The following is a 15930-nucleotide window of genomic DNA, read 5'->3' on the forward strand; positions in this document are numbered from 1 at the left end:
TAGGCAGAGCACTGGTCGACCGTCTCAGGTGAGTAAGCACCCGACTCACCCAGAGCTCCCTGTTGCTCATATGTGTATTGAGGTTGTTTTCCCAGAGTTTTCTCCTCATTTCCAGCATAAGGCGCTAGTAGATTCAGGCGCAGCTGGGAATTTTATTGATCGTCAGTATTCACTTAGTTTAGGGATTCCCACTGTACGTGTTGATGTGCCAATCCCTGTACATGCATTAGATTGTCGCCCGTTAGGGTCAGGCCTAATCAGGGAGGTCACCACTCCACTCTTAATGAGGACGCAGGGGGGTCATGAGGAAAGGATTAGTCTCTATCTGATTGATTCTCCTGCGTATCCTGTGGTGTTGGGACTTCCCTGGTTAACCACTCATGATCCCATTATTTCATGGCAACAGAGGGCTCTCAAAGGATGGTCCAGTCAGTGCTCAGGGAGGTGTGTAGGGGTTTCCTTAGGGGCTACTACGGTGGAGAGTCCAAACCAGGTCTCCACCATGCACATTCCCTTCGAGTATGCCGATTTGGCTCTCGCCTTCAGTAAAAAGAGGGCGACTAAATTACCACCCCATCTTCCGGGGGATTGTGTGATAAATCTCCAGGTGGGCGCTGCACTTCCCCGGAGTCACGTGTATCCTCTGTCACAGGAGGAGAAGGCGGCTATGGAAACATATGTCTCCGAATCTCTGAGACAGGGATACATTCGGCCTTCCACTTCACCTGTTTCCTCAAGTTTCTTTTTCGTGAAGAAGAAGGATGGTGGGTTACGCCCGTGCATTGATTACCGTGGTCTTAATCAGATCACCGTCAAGTACAGCTATCCACTACCTGTGATAGCTTGTATGACGGAGTCATTGCACGGGGCGCGCTTCTTCACGAAATTGGATCTCAGGAGCACCTACAACCTGGTGCGTATCCGGGAGGGAGATGAGTGGAAGATGGCATTCAGTACCACCTCAGGACACTATGAGTACCTCATCATGCCATATGGGTTGATGAATGCTCCATCAGTCTTCCAATCTTTGTCGATGAGATTTTCAGGGATCTGGACGGACAAGGTGTAGTGGTATATATTGTTGACATTCTCATATACTCCGCTACATGGGCCGAGCATGTGTTCCTGGTGCGTAAAGTGCTTGGACGACTGTTGGAGTATGACCTTTATGCCAAGGCGGAGAAATGCCTGTTCTTTCAGGAGTCCATCTCCTTCCTAGGGTACCACATGTCCGCGTCTGGGGTGAAGATGGAGAGTTACCGCATTTCGGCTCTCATTACCTCGTTGCTGAAGGGGGGACCGGTGCGTCTGCGGTGGTCAGCTGAGGCGTACAGGGTGTTTAGTCACCTGAAGGACCTGTTTACCTCGGCTCCAGTGCTGGCTCATCCGGATCCTTCCTTGGCTTTCACGGTTGAGGTGGACGCGTCGGAGGCTGGGATAGGCACTGTACTTTCCCAGCGCTCGGGCACACCACCCAAACTCCGCCCCTGTGCGTTCTTTTCGAAGAAGCTCAGCCCGGCGGAGCGCAACTATGATGTGGGGGACCGGGAGCTGTTGGCTGTGGTCCAAGCCCTGAAAGTGTGGAGACATTGGCTTGAGGGGGCTAAACACCCTTTTCTCATTTTGACTGACCACCGCAATCTGGAGTACATCCGGGCAGCGAGGAGATTAAACCCTCGCCAGGCAAGGTGGTCCATATTTCTCACCCGTTTTGTTTTCACCCTTTCTTACAGGCCAGGTTCCCAGAACGCTAAGGCAGATGCTCTGTCCCGACTGTATGACACGGAGGAGAGTTCCGTGGAGCCCACTCCCATACTTCCGGCGTCGTGTCTGGTGGCACCGGTGGTGTGGGAGGTTGACGCGGACATCGAGCGGGCGTTGCGTAACGAACCCACTCCTCCCCAGTGTCTAAAGGGTCGTGTGTACGTCCCACTGGAGGTCCGCGATCGTTTGATCTATTGGGCTCACACGTCACCCTCCTCTGGTCATCCTGGCATCGGTCGGACAGTGCATTGTCTTAGTGGGAAGTACTGGTGGCCCACCTTAGCTAAGGACGTGAGGGTTTATGTTTCCTCCTGCTCGGTGTGCGCCCAGTGTAAGGCTCCTAGACACCTGCCCAGAGGGAAATTGCAACCCCTATCCGTTCCACAACGACCGTGGTCCCACCTATCGGTGGATTTCGTGACGGATCTTCCCCCCTCACAAGGGAACACCACGATCCTGGTCGTTGTGGGTCGGTTTTCTAAGTCCTGCTGCCTCATTCCTCTGCCCGGTCTCCCTACGGCCCTACAGACTGCTGAGGCCCTATTTACACACGTCTTCCGGCACTATGGGGTACCTGAGGATATGGTGTCTGATCGGGGTTCCCAGTTCATCTCAAGGGTCTGGAGGGCGTTCATGGAACGTCTGGGAGTCTCGGTCAGCCTGACCTCAGGGTTTCACCCCGAGAGTAACGTGCAGGTGGAGAGAGTCAACCAGGAGGTGGGTAGGTTTCTGAGGTCGTATTGTCAGGACCAGCGGGGGGAGTGGTCGGTTTTCCACCCCTGGGCAGAGATAGCCCAAAACTCACTCCGCCACTCCTCCACTAACCTTACTCCATTCCAGTGTGTATTAGGTTATCAGACGGTTCTGGCACCTTGGCATCAGAGCCAGATCGAGGCACCTGCGGTGGATGAATGGTTTCGGCGCTCGCAGGAGACCTGGAACGCTGCCCATGTGCGCCTGCAGCGGGCCATCGGGCAGCAAAAGGCGAGCGCCGACCGCCACCGCAGTGAGGCTCCGGTGTATGCACCGGGGACCGGGTCTGGCTCTCGACCCGAAACCTGCCCCTTCGCCTGCCCTGCCAGAAGCTGGGTCGGCGGTTTGTGGGGCCATTCAAAGTCCTGAGGAGATTAAACGAGGTATGTTATAGGTTACAGCTTCCTCCTGAGTATCATATTAACCCCTCGTTCCATGTGTCTCTCCTCAGGCCGGTGGTAGCTGGTCCACTCCAGGAGTCTGAGATACAGGAGGTTCCTCCGCCTTCACTGGACATCGAGGGGGCACCGGCGTACTCGGTCCGTTCCATCTTAGATTCGAGGCGTCGGGTGGGGGGCCTGCAGTATCTCGTGGAGTGGGAGGGGTACGGTGCTGGGTCCCTAGGAGGGACATCCACCGCAGTCAAACAATTAAGTAGCTATATGTTTTCAAAATGCATACTGCCTCCAGTTCATTGCAAAGTGGTGTGTGACGCACTGATGAAGCCTGCCTAAAAAAAATATTTTAACAAACAATAGCATTTAGAATTGTTACGCAATGACTGGGCTTATAAAAGTGCTGTCCAACAGATTTTCCGCTCAATGGCACTGTATCTGTATGCTGTGTGCATGTGATAAATAAGATACATAACGAATACACAAGTGCCGATTTAATTCCACAAACTTATGCAAATTAACCCATAGATCAATGAGCATGACAGGTCAAATGTATTTATGTCAACGGGTATTTCCATCAATGATTAGGCTAAAAAGCATTATTTCGTAATGGGATTTTTGGGTGGGGACAATTGGCTGGTGGCAATTTTATTTACTGGCTTTTCAAAAAAATGTACGCCCAAAAGCCAGCTATTACCGGCTAACGGAAACCCTGGCACATGCACATGCATACGCAAACACATACACACACATTGTACATGAAGGTAAGACTCAGAGGTTTCAGGGGAGCCTCAGCCTCCTCTAGTTCTCAGCTGGCTGCCATTAAGCCAATAGCTGCCATGTGTACTGTATCTGTGTACTGTACTTCCCCCAAGGTGGGGAATGTAAAATATCAAGAACACTAGCCTATTTCACGGCACAGCAGTTGGCCCGCTATCAATTCTCCCAAGTAGAACATCATTACTCTGTCTGTGTGTGTTCAAACAATGCATTATTGACAAAATAATAATTTCCTCTGTATTTACCGACACTATGAAACTGATTTGGCTTATCAGTGGTGTTTGTAAATCTTGCTGGCATTTGAATAGGATATTGCAGTGGAAAGCGACATTTTTAGAGGACAGAAATTATGCATTGCTTTTATGAAATGATTAGAGGAGAAGAAGCGTGGCGTGACACGAGAGCTCCAGCTATCGCTGGTGGTGAACCAGCAAGAAACCAAATTAAAACTGGCCTCAGGAGCACACAGGTGGATATAATGGCCATTCTTATTGGAGGAGGAACGTCTGCCTGCCTGGTGCTGCGCACAGTATCTGGCCCCTGGGCTTGGAGGATAGATGACATTCAAAGACATATCTTGCATGTAATAACAGCATTCAACAGCTTTAAAAAAGATAATCCAATTGTCAAGAACATTTTATGTCACAGCAATTGCAGCAATTTAATTTGCACCTCTGCATTTTGACCATTCATTAGAATGAATGAGGCACAAAATATGGCACCAAAAAGGTTTAGAGAAAATTATTTATCTTCAAAGTTGTCCGGGCATCAGAAAATACAGTGGGGAAAGAGTTTCTTGCTGAGCGTAATAAATTGGAACGCTTTCAGTACTTTGTGAAGACCTGTTATCCTGTGGGTGGATTTTAACGATTAGAGAGCTGTGAGGCCAGAATCCAGTAGGAGGCTGTAAGTGGAAACACAACAAAGGCAGGTAATTGTGCTTTTGCTGTCAAACAACCACCAGCATCTGTCTTTACATCTGTAAAAATAGGCCCTGGCTTCCATGTAACATGCAGTGAACAGCATTGTGGGTAAGGAACATCTTTAGAAATCTTGAAATGTTCCAATATGTACACTACCTGGCTCTGTGAACAATGGTTTAAAATCTAGAATTCTTGAATGAATCCAGTTTTACAAAATATACTCCTGGGTCATCATAAAAACATTTTATTATCCTAACTGTTCTTGGAGGACTAATACCAATTTGAATTTTACAATATATTACTATTATTTAGACATCTTTACATTGGTTTATATATTAATTACTTTAAACTCATTTGTACATGCTTGTGGAATTGACATTCCCTGGTCAGATGAAGCATAAGGATGGAAAAAGGCACGTTATTGCTCTGATAATCAGTGGCGAGCAATACAGTCAAAAAGAAAAAGAGAAAATAATATCCTTTTGTATTTGTGAGAACAGTAGTTGCTTTGCATCCTGATCAGTTCATCAGGAGGACGAACAGCTTTTTGAAGCATATTAAATCTCTTAACAGGATAGTGAAATGTCCAAAGCAATTCTCCAAATGATAGCCTGAAGTAATTATATGTTGATATGGTGACTGATAAGCAATTTCATCTTTTGATCTGCAAAGATTCCTGGGATTGGCTTTATACCAAAAACACATTGCTTGTCATTGTCAGTGTTGAACCCCCTTGGGAGTTGCATTCCAGTGTCTTATTATTATTTTTGTACATAGGTGGATGTTCTGTAAAAATGTAGAGCATTTCAAACAGTACTGTATAGCTCGCTGTAGGCCTATGGTATGCTCTCCATGTTTGACCCCCAGCTCAGCTGAAAACATATATTCAGCAGTTGAAAGCTCTTTGCCCTAAGGGGAGGGCACAGTGCACACAGTCCATAGAAGAGTCCACACACTGTGAACTACTCATCTCATCAGTCGAAGGGCCTATAGCTATCTCATATGGAATGCTCTCTGACTGTCTGTCCATGGGTTTGCCCTCCAAGACTGAAATGGTATTATTTTCTCAGAGATAATGTCTTGCCTCAATGCCTCGGATGCTTTATCCAGTTCCGTATCATCCACTTTTGACCAGAACACCTCTGCACCACCAGTCGAAGGCCGAAGTTGGCATCTTTGGACATCTCCACCTCCAGGCACCGTCCAGTGTCCCTGCTGATGATTGGACCATTCTGTAAAACAAGATGGGAAAAGATCATATCAGAAACACTGAGATTGAAAAAGAACACATTCTTCCAAATAACTTTGCGTAACCTCAAATCACTCTCCATAATCCTGATGGTAGATATTATGGTTCAAATAGTGTTATTATACTCAGTACAGGAACACTTCAGAGTAGAATCCACATTGTTATTATCCTTCTATTCCTTCGGCCATGAGCCAGTTGTGAATGCGAATGCACTGAATTAATGTGGGAAATGTGTTTTGCTATGACTCAGTGGGATTTTGCATAGTCTTCTGCAATGGAGGGACCTTTACCAGCAGCAACCACATTTAATCTAACATTTAACACATGGCTCATCCTATTATAAATAACAATGTATTTTACCTCAATGTCTCTATATGTATGCATTACATGACTCAGTTATTCCAAAGAAGCCAGAGGCTCTTTTCAGAAACATTGATCAATTATTTGATTTGTGTTTTTGTTTTTACCTGTGTAAAATCCCACAGCCTCTGGGAAACCCGCGAAACAGAGTCACATTTTTTCAAGCTGGGCGTGCGCCCTCTTCCGTCGTCGATGAGACATTTGGTGTCAGGCAGAAAGGTGGTCGACCCTAGGGGTCCTAGCTGTAGAAGCCCCTCTGTTGAGTAACGGGCAAGCTGAAACAGAGATGAACATCAGGCAGTTCATTTGATTGTAGCAAAAATAAGCATGGATCCAAAATACTGCACATTTGAGTAAATGCTGCAAATAAAATTGGCAAGTAGTTCATAGATATTGCAGTGCACCGGAAGGTATTTTCATCATCCAATGAGCAAATTCATTAACCGTATGCAGACTTCAATTATCTTAAATATTTTTGGAGCTAAGTCTATTATGTGGCTTTCCTAGGGCATTATATACAGATAGAGAGTATATAGTTAATTAATGCTAAAGATTTTCCCAACCAAACATGATCCCTAGATGTTTAATCCAGTACATGAAATGGTGTATGTCTGTGCCTCATATCTTTTACATAAGGATACAGTAGAGTTAACATCTATTATTCATTACACTGATCCTCTCACAGAAATTAGATGCCAAAGATAGGGGGGTCTTCAATATAGCCCACTTGACACACACTGTGAAATGCTGCTCTTCTCCATTGTTCCACAGTCATCCAGCTAAGCGGGGGTATTGTAACGGAGCTACACGTAACTGTATGAACCAGAACAAGAGGAGGTCGATCAATGTAACTGAATGCTTTTGAACCCATACTGTTGATGACTTGGCTTAGATGGACAATATGTGAGCCTTGCAGCTGAATGAATGGCTGCTGATAGCTTCCGGTTGATATACTCAGAGCTGGATAAACGATATACCAGCCAGCTCATGTGGGGGTAACAGGCTGTACTGTAGCTATGACTGAAGGTGACTGGGAGTGCTCTTTTAGCAGAAGGCTGCACTCATAGAAACCTTATAAAGATTAAGAGACACCAATTTGGAACATATGAAAAATATGGAATGGGTTCACCACGTCTTTGTCCAGACTTTTCAAGGTACTCTTGTTCGAAGGAGGCTATGGTTAGAATTTTTAAAAAAGTGTAGTACCTTGGGCCTGGTTAAGGTCCTGTGGCTGATTGTCTTTTCACTATTTCTATCGAAATACCAAGAGAAAGTGTTTCAAATACCAAGAAAGGTTTTTTAAACTATATGTTGCCTGCTGCAAACTTCAGTTTGGAAGTGGGTTCCTGCCTGACAGCAAGGCTAATAGACCTTAAACGATTAAGTGATTTATTTTGTAATTCATTCATTTCACTCTTGGTTTTTCTTCCTTCAAAATACCTAAAAAGGATTTTCCATCCTAGTGTTTACGGTTGTGTAATGTGTAGTAAATGGCGTCAAAATATGATTTATGAGTAGTGTAAACGAGAACTGGGCACAGGCCAAAGACATATAATCCCTGTTAAAATGTGTTGACAGCGTTACGGAGTGGATGCCTTTATTTCCTAATGCAGTTAAAATTTTACTATTAAAAATAATTAGCCAACATAAGGAAATTATTCTGCCAAGCCAATCAACCTGTTTGCAAAGCATTATATTAGAAGCTGATGCTCGATTACTTTCTTGGCGCCATAAGGTTTGGGGGGGAGCCTCTTTGGGTCAGGCTAATCATGTGTTCACCAATTGGCTCATTAACACAGGAGGGGTAGAGCACAGTAAATGATGTTTGTGTGTTATTGTATAGGAGGAAGTATTTCAGAGGTAGACCTCCTGCTACGGTAATCCCCCCTACGCCCCTCGCTCTACCAAGGAGCGACAGCACTGCAATGTGATCCAATTTACATTTTAGTAATTTAGCAGACGTTCTTATCCAGAGCGACTTACAATTAGTGAGTGCATACATTTTTCATACTGCCCCCCCCCCCCCCCCCCCCCCCCCCCCCGCGGGAAACGAATCCACAACCCTTGCGTTGCAAGCACCATGCTCTACCAACTGAGCTACAATGTCCCACTGAGATTACTGTACTGTGAGAGGGGCCATGCAGGCTTATGTTACATGTATGGCCCAGGCAGGCAGGCTCACCGTACAGTACAGTAGCCTGGACAGAACACAGGACATGTCCTCTCCCTATGGGGGCTGAGCCACAGCAGGAGACCAGTGTGTGATGTGAAACACCCTGTTGTGTCCCAAATGGCACCCTATTCCCTATGGGCCCTGGTCAAACGTAGTGCACAATATAGGGCAAAGGGTGTGATTTGGGATGCAGACCATGACTACTACAGAGCCCCTGGCTGGGGACTTAAGAGGCCTCTTAGCATAAGTGGTGCAAACAGAAAACAGGGAGCAACATCCAGTGCTCCATGTACACCATACATAGCTGGGATTCCTGCTGGGAGGTTGAGTGGGGAGACCCTGGGCCTGGAACCTCCATCCTCTGCCATGCCCTATATTAGGATTAGCCCAAATGGACAAGGTGTGCCATTGTCCTCCTGGTTTTAAATCTCCTTACAGGAGGCATGGTGGAAACAGACACATTTTTAAGAGGTGCAAAAAAGATTTATTCAGCACAATTACATTTTTCATACGTATTTGGATAGGTTCAGTAAAATCTAAACGGCTCCAAAAATGGAATTGGGTCCTGTGTCGTAGCGTAGTGCCAGTCATCGTTGTAATCTAATGATACAATGGCATAAAATTCATTTCCATTTGTTTATTTCCCCTGAGGTTAGGATTAAATACTTGATGTAGCTTTACATTACTAGACTGCACTGAGCTCTCTCAGAAGGAGGGCAGGAGGAAAGTGCCAGCCAGTGCTCAACAATTTATTTATATTCAGCATGCGACTGATAATAAACATGTCACTCCGCATCTGGAGGGGGGAAAAAATCAGGCATGAATAATATTTGCATGATTGTTTCTCAGGCGTGAGCTTTGTTTTGCTGCATGTGCACAACAAAAATAGTGGCAAAGCCCCTTTTGCCCTGACACTCACAGGTCAGCACCTAGTGAACATTCTCTAATGGAACTTTCAGGGGGTTCTAGAGGCCATGGATTAGAATATTAGAACAAACAAATAAGAAAGCAAAAAGCTATTAGCTGATTAATTACTTCCACTCCAGGAGGACTTTGTAGTGCCTAGACTTCTTAAAACCACATTTAGCAGAATATATTCACAATTCTGAGCTTTTTCCCCAAAATGAAATGTTATTTTGCTTGGCTGTCAATAATGAGATGAGTGTCATCCCATGGCATTACACTGTATAATGTAAGAATAATGCTCAAACCCTGCTATTTAGTGAAGAAAATGAGTCTTTATATTATTTGTAAATATACCAAAGAGAATTGGAGTGAAATCTGCTAACCTGTGAGGACATCCCATGACAGGGGTAGAGGATGGCTTTGTCATCGTCCTCTGATCCCTGGTCCAGACAGTAGCCACTGGCCTTACTGTTTCTGACCTGCAACACAACAGACAACACAGAGACCTTATTGTTCCTGATTCAGGTTAAAGTTAGCATTTGTTATTTTCAGAAGGGAATAAATGGTATAAACTCAAATCTGTTGTTATAACAATCTTATCCAACACCTTTTCTATAATTTTTTAGAACCTCTGGTCTAGAAAATACTGTAAAAGGTAACTCTTAGTAAATCTGTCCCTTAGCAAATGCAATGGCACTTTGTCATCTCACAATGTCTCATAAAGAAATCATCTACACACTATAGTGATGAGAGATGTAATTTTAATCTACGATAGGGTATCATGTAAGCAACAAAAACCTCTTCAATCTCCTAGACTCCTAGTCCAGATGGTAGTGTGTGTTAGTGGAGGTATGTGTTTGTGGAGGTATGTGATTTGAATGTGTATCACTTTATTTCCACCCTGTGAAGATATCTATCATGTTGTGTTGTCAGATAGGTTCCGCTCTGCTGGTCTGGTCAGTGCAGGGGGTGCAGCTGAGGTTCCAATGACAGATGAGCTTCAGCTGCTGCGCTATGGCAACACAAGGTAACTGTTCCGTTGCTTGTCGCAGATTTAAAATAGTGCCACCTAAATGGGAGCTGCTTTGAGGAATCATTTTGCAAGACACCGGCATAGAGAGCATACATATCAAGATTGGAGAAAAACCAGGGCCACCAACATTGTGCTGCTTGATGAATCTGTAGTTTACTTCTGATATATGCCGGCCACATATTTGAAAAGGCTTATTGATTTTCTTCCCCTTCTCTGATTTTGAAATCAATAAGTAAAAGGCTTAACTTTTATTTTACAATGATTCCCGAATTGACTGTCTGACTTCTTGCATTCAATTTCTCATCCTGTCATAATCTTTTCCGCTGTGAAGGGTTGAGCAGTCGAGCCCAAAACAATCAAGTAGGCACTGAAAGGTAATAACTGTTTAATTAAATCTCATTAAGGGGAAATTGCATTGAATCTTGTAGCTGCGCCGTGTTGCTATGGAAACATGATACCTTTACCTTCCGATGACTCCCTGTGAATTAATTAATTTCCCTTCAACATGTAATCTTTGAAGTGCAGACGGGATGAAATACACTGTCGACGATAGATTGCTTGTGCATACAGTATTTGAACATAGCTTGCCTAACACTGTATGTGAGATTAAAGCAAACACTGCTTCTTATACTGAAACATTCCTTACAACAAAGCACACCCTGCAATCACTGCAAGAGACAAGATAATTCAACAGAAGAGGAGATTTCAAGAATGTGTGGGTTGATGAATGAATGAGCTCTTGGCAAACTAATGTGATGTTTTTATTCTTTATAGAATGTTATTGTCTTCAAACACACAGTAGACTGCACATATTACATCTGTTTTTGTATTGTGTTGTGAAAATTGAATCCAGTACAGGTATTCCACTACATCCAGTGCAGGTATTCCACTACATCCAGTACAGGTATTCCACTATATCCAATACAGGTATTCCACTACATCCAGTACAGGTATTCCACTATATCCAGTACAGGTATTCCACTATATCCAAAACAGGTATTCCACTAAATCCAGTACCGGTATTCCACTACATCCAGTATATGTATTCCACTCAAAACCTGCTTCTGTTTTTGTATTGTAAACCTATTATTGATAGTGAATAGGGAATGTCTCACCTCCCCATACGTGATGGTGTTGTTGTAGATGCGCATCTCTGGGTAGACATTCTCCAGGTACCAACGGAAGCTTCGACACTGCAGCCTCTTCCTCAAGGCCACCCGCTCAGACACGTCCCCATAGTCAACCCCAGGGTTCTGGTAGCAGACAGGGAGAAATCACATTAAACCAGGACACAATTACTTAAGCTAAGCAACATATGACTACACTTTATGTAGTTAGAAAAATGGAGGCCTCAAAAGATTGCTGGAGGGAAAAATGGTAGAAAAAATGAAAAGAAAAGAAAAGAAGGAGCCTGAGAGAAGAAGAGTGTTTGGTTAAGAGATGGATGGATGGAGGCTGTCATGTGGGACACTCATTGTTCTTTCATTAGACATGACAGTATGCTGTGCAAATTCTAATCAGCTGCTTAATTATGAGTGTTCACGGCCCTGCCACGCCGGGCAGCATTGTGCATGGAGGTGGCTTCCCAAACTGATTTGGGGAATGCTTAATAACTGCTCTGCTCTGCTCTGCTCTGAGCTCTGCACTGTGCCCTGGCCTCCACAGCAGACATGCACTGCCTCATTAAGAGAAAGACTCACTGTTTCTAAACCTTAAAGGTCCAATGCAGCCGTTGGTTTTCTCAACATCAAATAATTTGTTGGTAACAATTAAGTACCTTACTGTGATTGGTTTCAATTAAAACGGCAAAAAATACAAAATAAATAGCTTCTTAGCAAAGAGCAATTTCTTAAGCAAGAATTTTGCTAAGACTGACTGGGAGTGGTCTGAGTGGGGAGGGGGAAACAGAAAACTAGCTGTTATTGGCAGAGAGGTTTTGGAACTCTTATTGGTCTTGTGATGTAACAAGGCAGGCCAAAACTCACCAAAACAGGCTGAAATTTCAGGCTGTCTTTTCAAAAGGCTCTTACACTAAAAGGGCATTATCAGCATTTTCACAATTTCTGAGTATTATTCCAACCTCATAGTGTGGAAATATACACTGAGTGTACAAAACACTGTTCTTTCTATGATATAAACTGACCAGGTGAATCCAGGTGAAAGCTATGATCCCTTATTGATGTCACCTGTTAAATCCACTTCAATCAGTGTAGATGAAGGGGAGGAGACAGGTTAAAGAAGGATTTTAAGCCTTGAGACAATTGAGACATGGATTGTGTATGTGTGCCACTCAGAGAGTGAATGGGCAAGACAAAATATTTAAGTGCCTTTGAAAGGGTATGGAAGTAGGTGCCAGGCGCACAGGTTTGAGTGTGACAAGAACTGCAACACTGCTGGGGTTTTCACGCTCAACAGTTTCCCATGTGTATCAAGAATGGTCCACCACCCAAATAACTTCCAGCCAACTTGACACAACTGTGGGAAGCATTGGAGTCAACATGGGCCAGCATCCCTGTGGAATGCTTTCTACACCTTGTAGTCCATGCCTCGACAAATTAAGGCTGTTCTGAGGGCAAAAGGGGTTGTACTTAATATTAGGAGTTATAATATTACTCAGTGTATACAAAACACAGGAAAATCATGTTTTGGATTGCACTGGGCCTTTAAGCATACTTCACTACTGCCAGCCACGGGTATCAGCCATATTTTAATATTTGTGAATAATGAGCACAGGCATTCCCCTGTCCCCTGTTATTTGGATTAGCTATAACAGATACATTCCATTTGGGAGATGTTGTTTGGACTACATGATGGTAGTAATCACAGTGAATTATAGACCCTGCCCTCCTACCAGAGTAATTGTGTTCTCCTCTAGCCTCCCTAACCAACAACAACACTATGTGATTATGTGTGTGTGGTGTTGGGAATGGGAGATATATTAGTTATAGCATTACGCACAAAATAACTCTGCACCATGGGACAAAGGGTTAATAGAGCGCTGTACCACTGTGTTCGTAATTACATTGGACGAAGAATGTTGGGCAATGAGGCAGTTTGTCTATAGGGTGCTGTCTTAGTTACTGTCCTCTTGCATGTATCCATTGTGCCTCGCCCTGTGTTTTGAATTAGCGTTCTGCCATATTAAGAGAAGCATTGGCCTCCCTGGGCTCATTATCGTAATGTGCCCCTGTACAGGAGGCCTTGTTTGAGTGAAACACAATCCAAAGCTTGTTTCTAATGACAATAATGTCTTGAAAACATTACAATTACTACCAGGCCATGTTTTAAAGCATTGTCACTGCACGCTGTGCCACTCAGATCATTGCAGTACTCCTGTACTAGACACGGCAATTAGTATTCTCCATTAATCCCTTTTTATTTATTATTGAAAATAGCTGTTTATTATTTTCCACGCCTAATTCAAAGGCCCTTGAAAGCAATTATGTCTTAACTGATGTGTATGAAAGTGGCACTGATTAAATTAGTCATTCATTTGGTTTCAGCTCTTCGCTCCGCTCCACCACTCAGAGCCTGACGTCGTCGTTCAGATCTCACTGAGCTGCTCTGAAGGTCGAGTGGAATGAAATCTGAATATCCATTGAGGCCTAGCAGTCTGTCTAGAGGGGCCCACCCCGCTCGGCACAGAACAGGATGCTGGTCTGAATGAACAAGTGGTGAGGATGGGATGGATGGATGGGTGGGGTGAAAGACCAGCCAGGCTCTTGTGACCAGCTGCGTTGTGAACCATAAGACTGTGTTAACACAAGTCTTCAGGTCTCAACCAAGGTTACTCATCACGTGCTTGGTTCATCGAACCACCTCCTTTAGACTAGAAATAGAATGCCTGTTGTGTCATAGAATGTAATAATTTTTCTATGGATACACAAGCCATGACTCTAGCCAGTCTAGGTTTCTTCATAGGTCAAGCGCTGTGAGACTATGGTTACACTCACATTCATGGGGATGTTCCAGGCCATGTAGACATGGGACTTGTACTCATCCATCCAGACCTCGGCGGCCCGCAGGGCGTTCCTCTTGGCGTAGTAGTCAATGTCGTTGTTGTATGGCTTCTTGGTCCGCTCGATGTGCGCCACTCTGGCGCAGGGCAGCACCTCCATGCTCCCCCCACACTGCCACACCTAGAGGAGAGAACAGCAGAGAGAAGACAGAGTGACCCTGCAGCAAGCCAACTCCATCACCATCACCTGGCATCAAAGGCTAGACAGAGACCGAGGATAACATCAGAGTCGGCAAGCAAACTGAATCACCCTCATGTGGCATGAACTGCATCACCATCATCAAGCCATCCTCTAACTTTAGTTTAGGAGACTGTGATCACTGATCTACTGAGGGAGTCCTGCTCTATGGCTATGACAATGTCGTCCTGTCCTTTATTTTGTTGTGTGTTATATGTGTAACCCAAGTATGCCTAGTAGGCTAGCTCTACTGTGTAGCCTAGGCCTTCTGTGTTTATGTTTGTAAATGTTTTAACCCTCTCCTTTGGTTTTAAACAGCCTGTGTGGCATCGGTATGAGTCAGAAACATTCATTCTAGTGTCGAAATTTACTACAAAGTGTAAATAGGATAATTTTGGTCATAAAGTCAGTCTCATCCAAAACTGAGTTTTGTGAGTTCATCACAACTTACTGGGTATGGACTATGATCATGCCCACTTGCCCAGTGCCCACTAACACGAGAGAAGCAGCTGTGCTGATTGCGCTCTATCAGCTGCACGCGCTTTATCCAATCATAGCAGCCAAAACCTCCAGACAGTGAGACAGACCTGCCCATTACGCAGCGCCTCAGACTTGTTTACATAAGACAACACGTCGTCAATTTTATGTTGAAATAACCCTTGGTCCTAAGCCTTTTATGGAGTGGCCACTTGCTGATGTGTTTGATAGTGTCAATCGCTCGAATCTGCCCCTTTTTTGGGCAAAATGAGAATTGAGACAATCACAACTGCAACTTGTAAAATATTCCAAAACCCATTTGTGAGCATTTGTGTCCTTCCACGACCTGTTTTGTAACATGATTCCCTATGAAACACTGCCAGACAGACTCACACTCTTGTAAAAGATAGTGAGAAAGTTGTAAAAAATTGAACGCCACTGAAGCCCACACGTCACCACTCGCCAGTGACTTGATAAGCTGATTGAGGCCTGGCTGCTCAATGTGCCTGCTGGCTACTACTTGCTAGCTTCATTGACAAACACAGAGTTGGAACTTAGCTACCTAGCAAGTGATTTTGGGCACTGATAAACAACGTGTAGCTTGCAGCTTTATTTACGATAGTTTAACAGCTTGCAGACATGTTATTGTTCTCATGTAAAATTGCGTTACTAGGACCTCCTTGGCAAAAACGTCTAAATTAATTACAGCTTTCTTGATTTATCTTAGATTCATTCGGACTATTTTAAGGAAGTGACTATTTTGAGGAAGTGGCTATGTTGTTGCTATGGTGACTCAGGAGGGACAAACAAAAACAACTGTACCTGTCAGGGTACAATATGCGGACATAACACACCCATATCAAACCACACCTCCAAGATAACTCTCAATTGGCTTCAGTCATGGCCACTAGAATTTCTTAA

The 15930-nt window shown here is 44.3% G+C and overlaps 1 protein-coding gene across 1 annotated transcript in view; it reads right to left on the bottom strand.

The window, feature by feature from the left end:
- Positions 1 to 5700: 5700 nt before the first annotated feature.
- Positions 5701 to 15930, bottom strand: part of LOC311144522 (polypeptide N-acetylgalactosaminyltransferase 9) — a gene marked incomplete at both ends in the record, with an annotated part of 102060 nt that continues 91830 nt past the window's right edge. The window contains 5 exons of the mRNA XM_084180548.1: positions 5701 to 5847; positions 6332 to 6499; positions 9687 to 9782; positions 11452 to 11589; positions 14290 to 14475. Of these exons, the coding sequence (XP_084036674.1) occupies positions 5701 to 5847; positions 6332 to 6499; positions 9687 to 9782; positions 11452 to 11589; positions 14290 to 14475 (735 nt within the window). The remainder of the gene's footprint in view (positions 5848 to 6331; positions 6500 to 9686; positions 9783 to 11451; positions 11590 to 14289; positions 14476 to 15930) is intronic.

The sequence above is a fragment of the Coregonus lavaretus genome, assembly GCF_964263955.1.
Source record: "Coregonus lavaretus genome assembly, chromosome: 17".
Classification (NCBI taxonomy): domain Eukaryota; kingdom Metazoa; phylum Chordata; class Actinopteri; order Salmoniformes; family Salmonidae; genus Coregonus; species Coregonus lavaretus.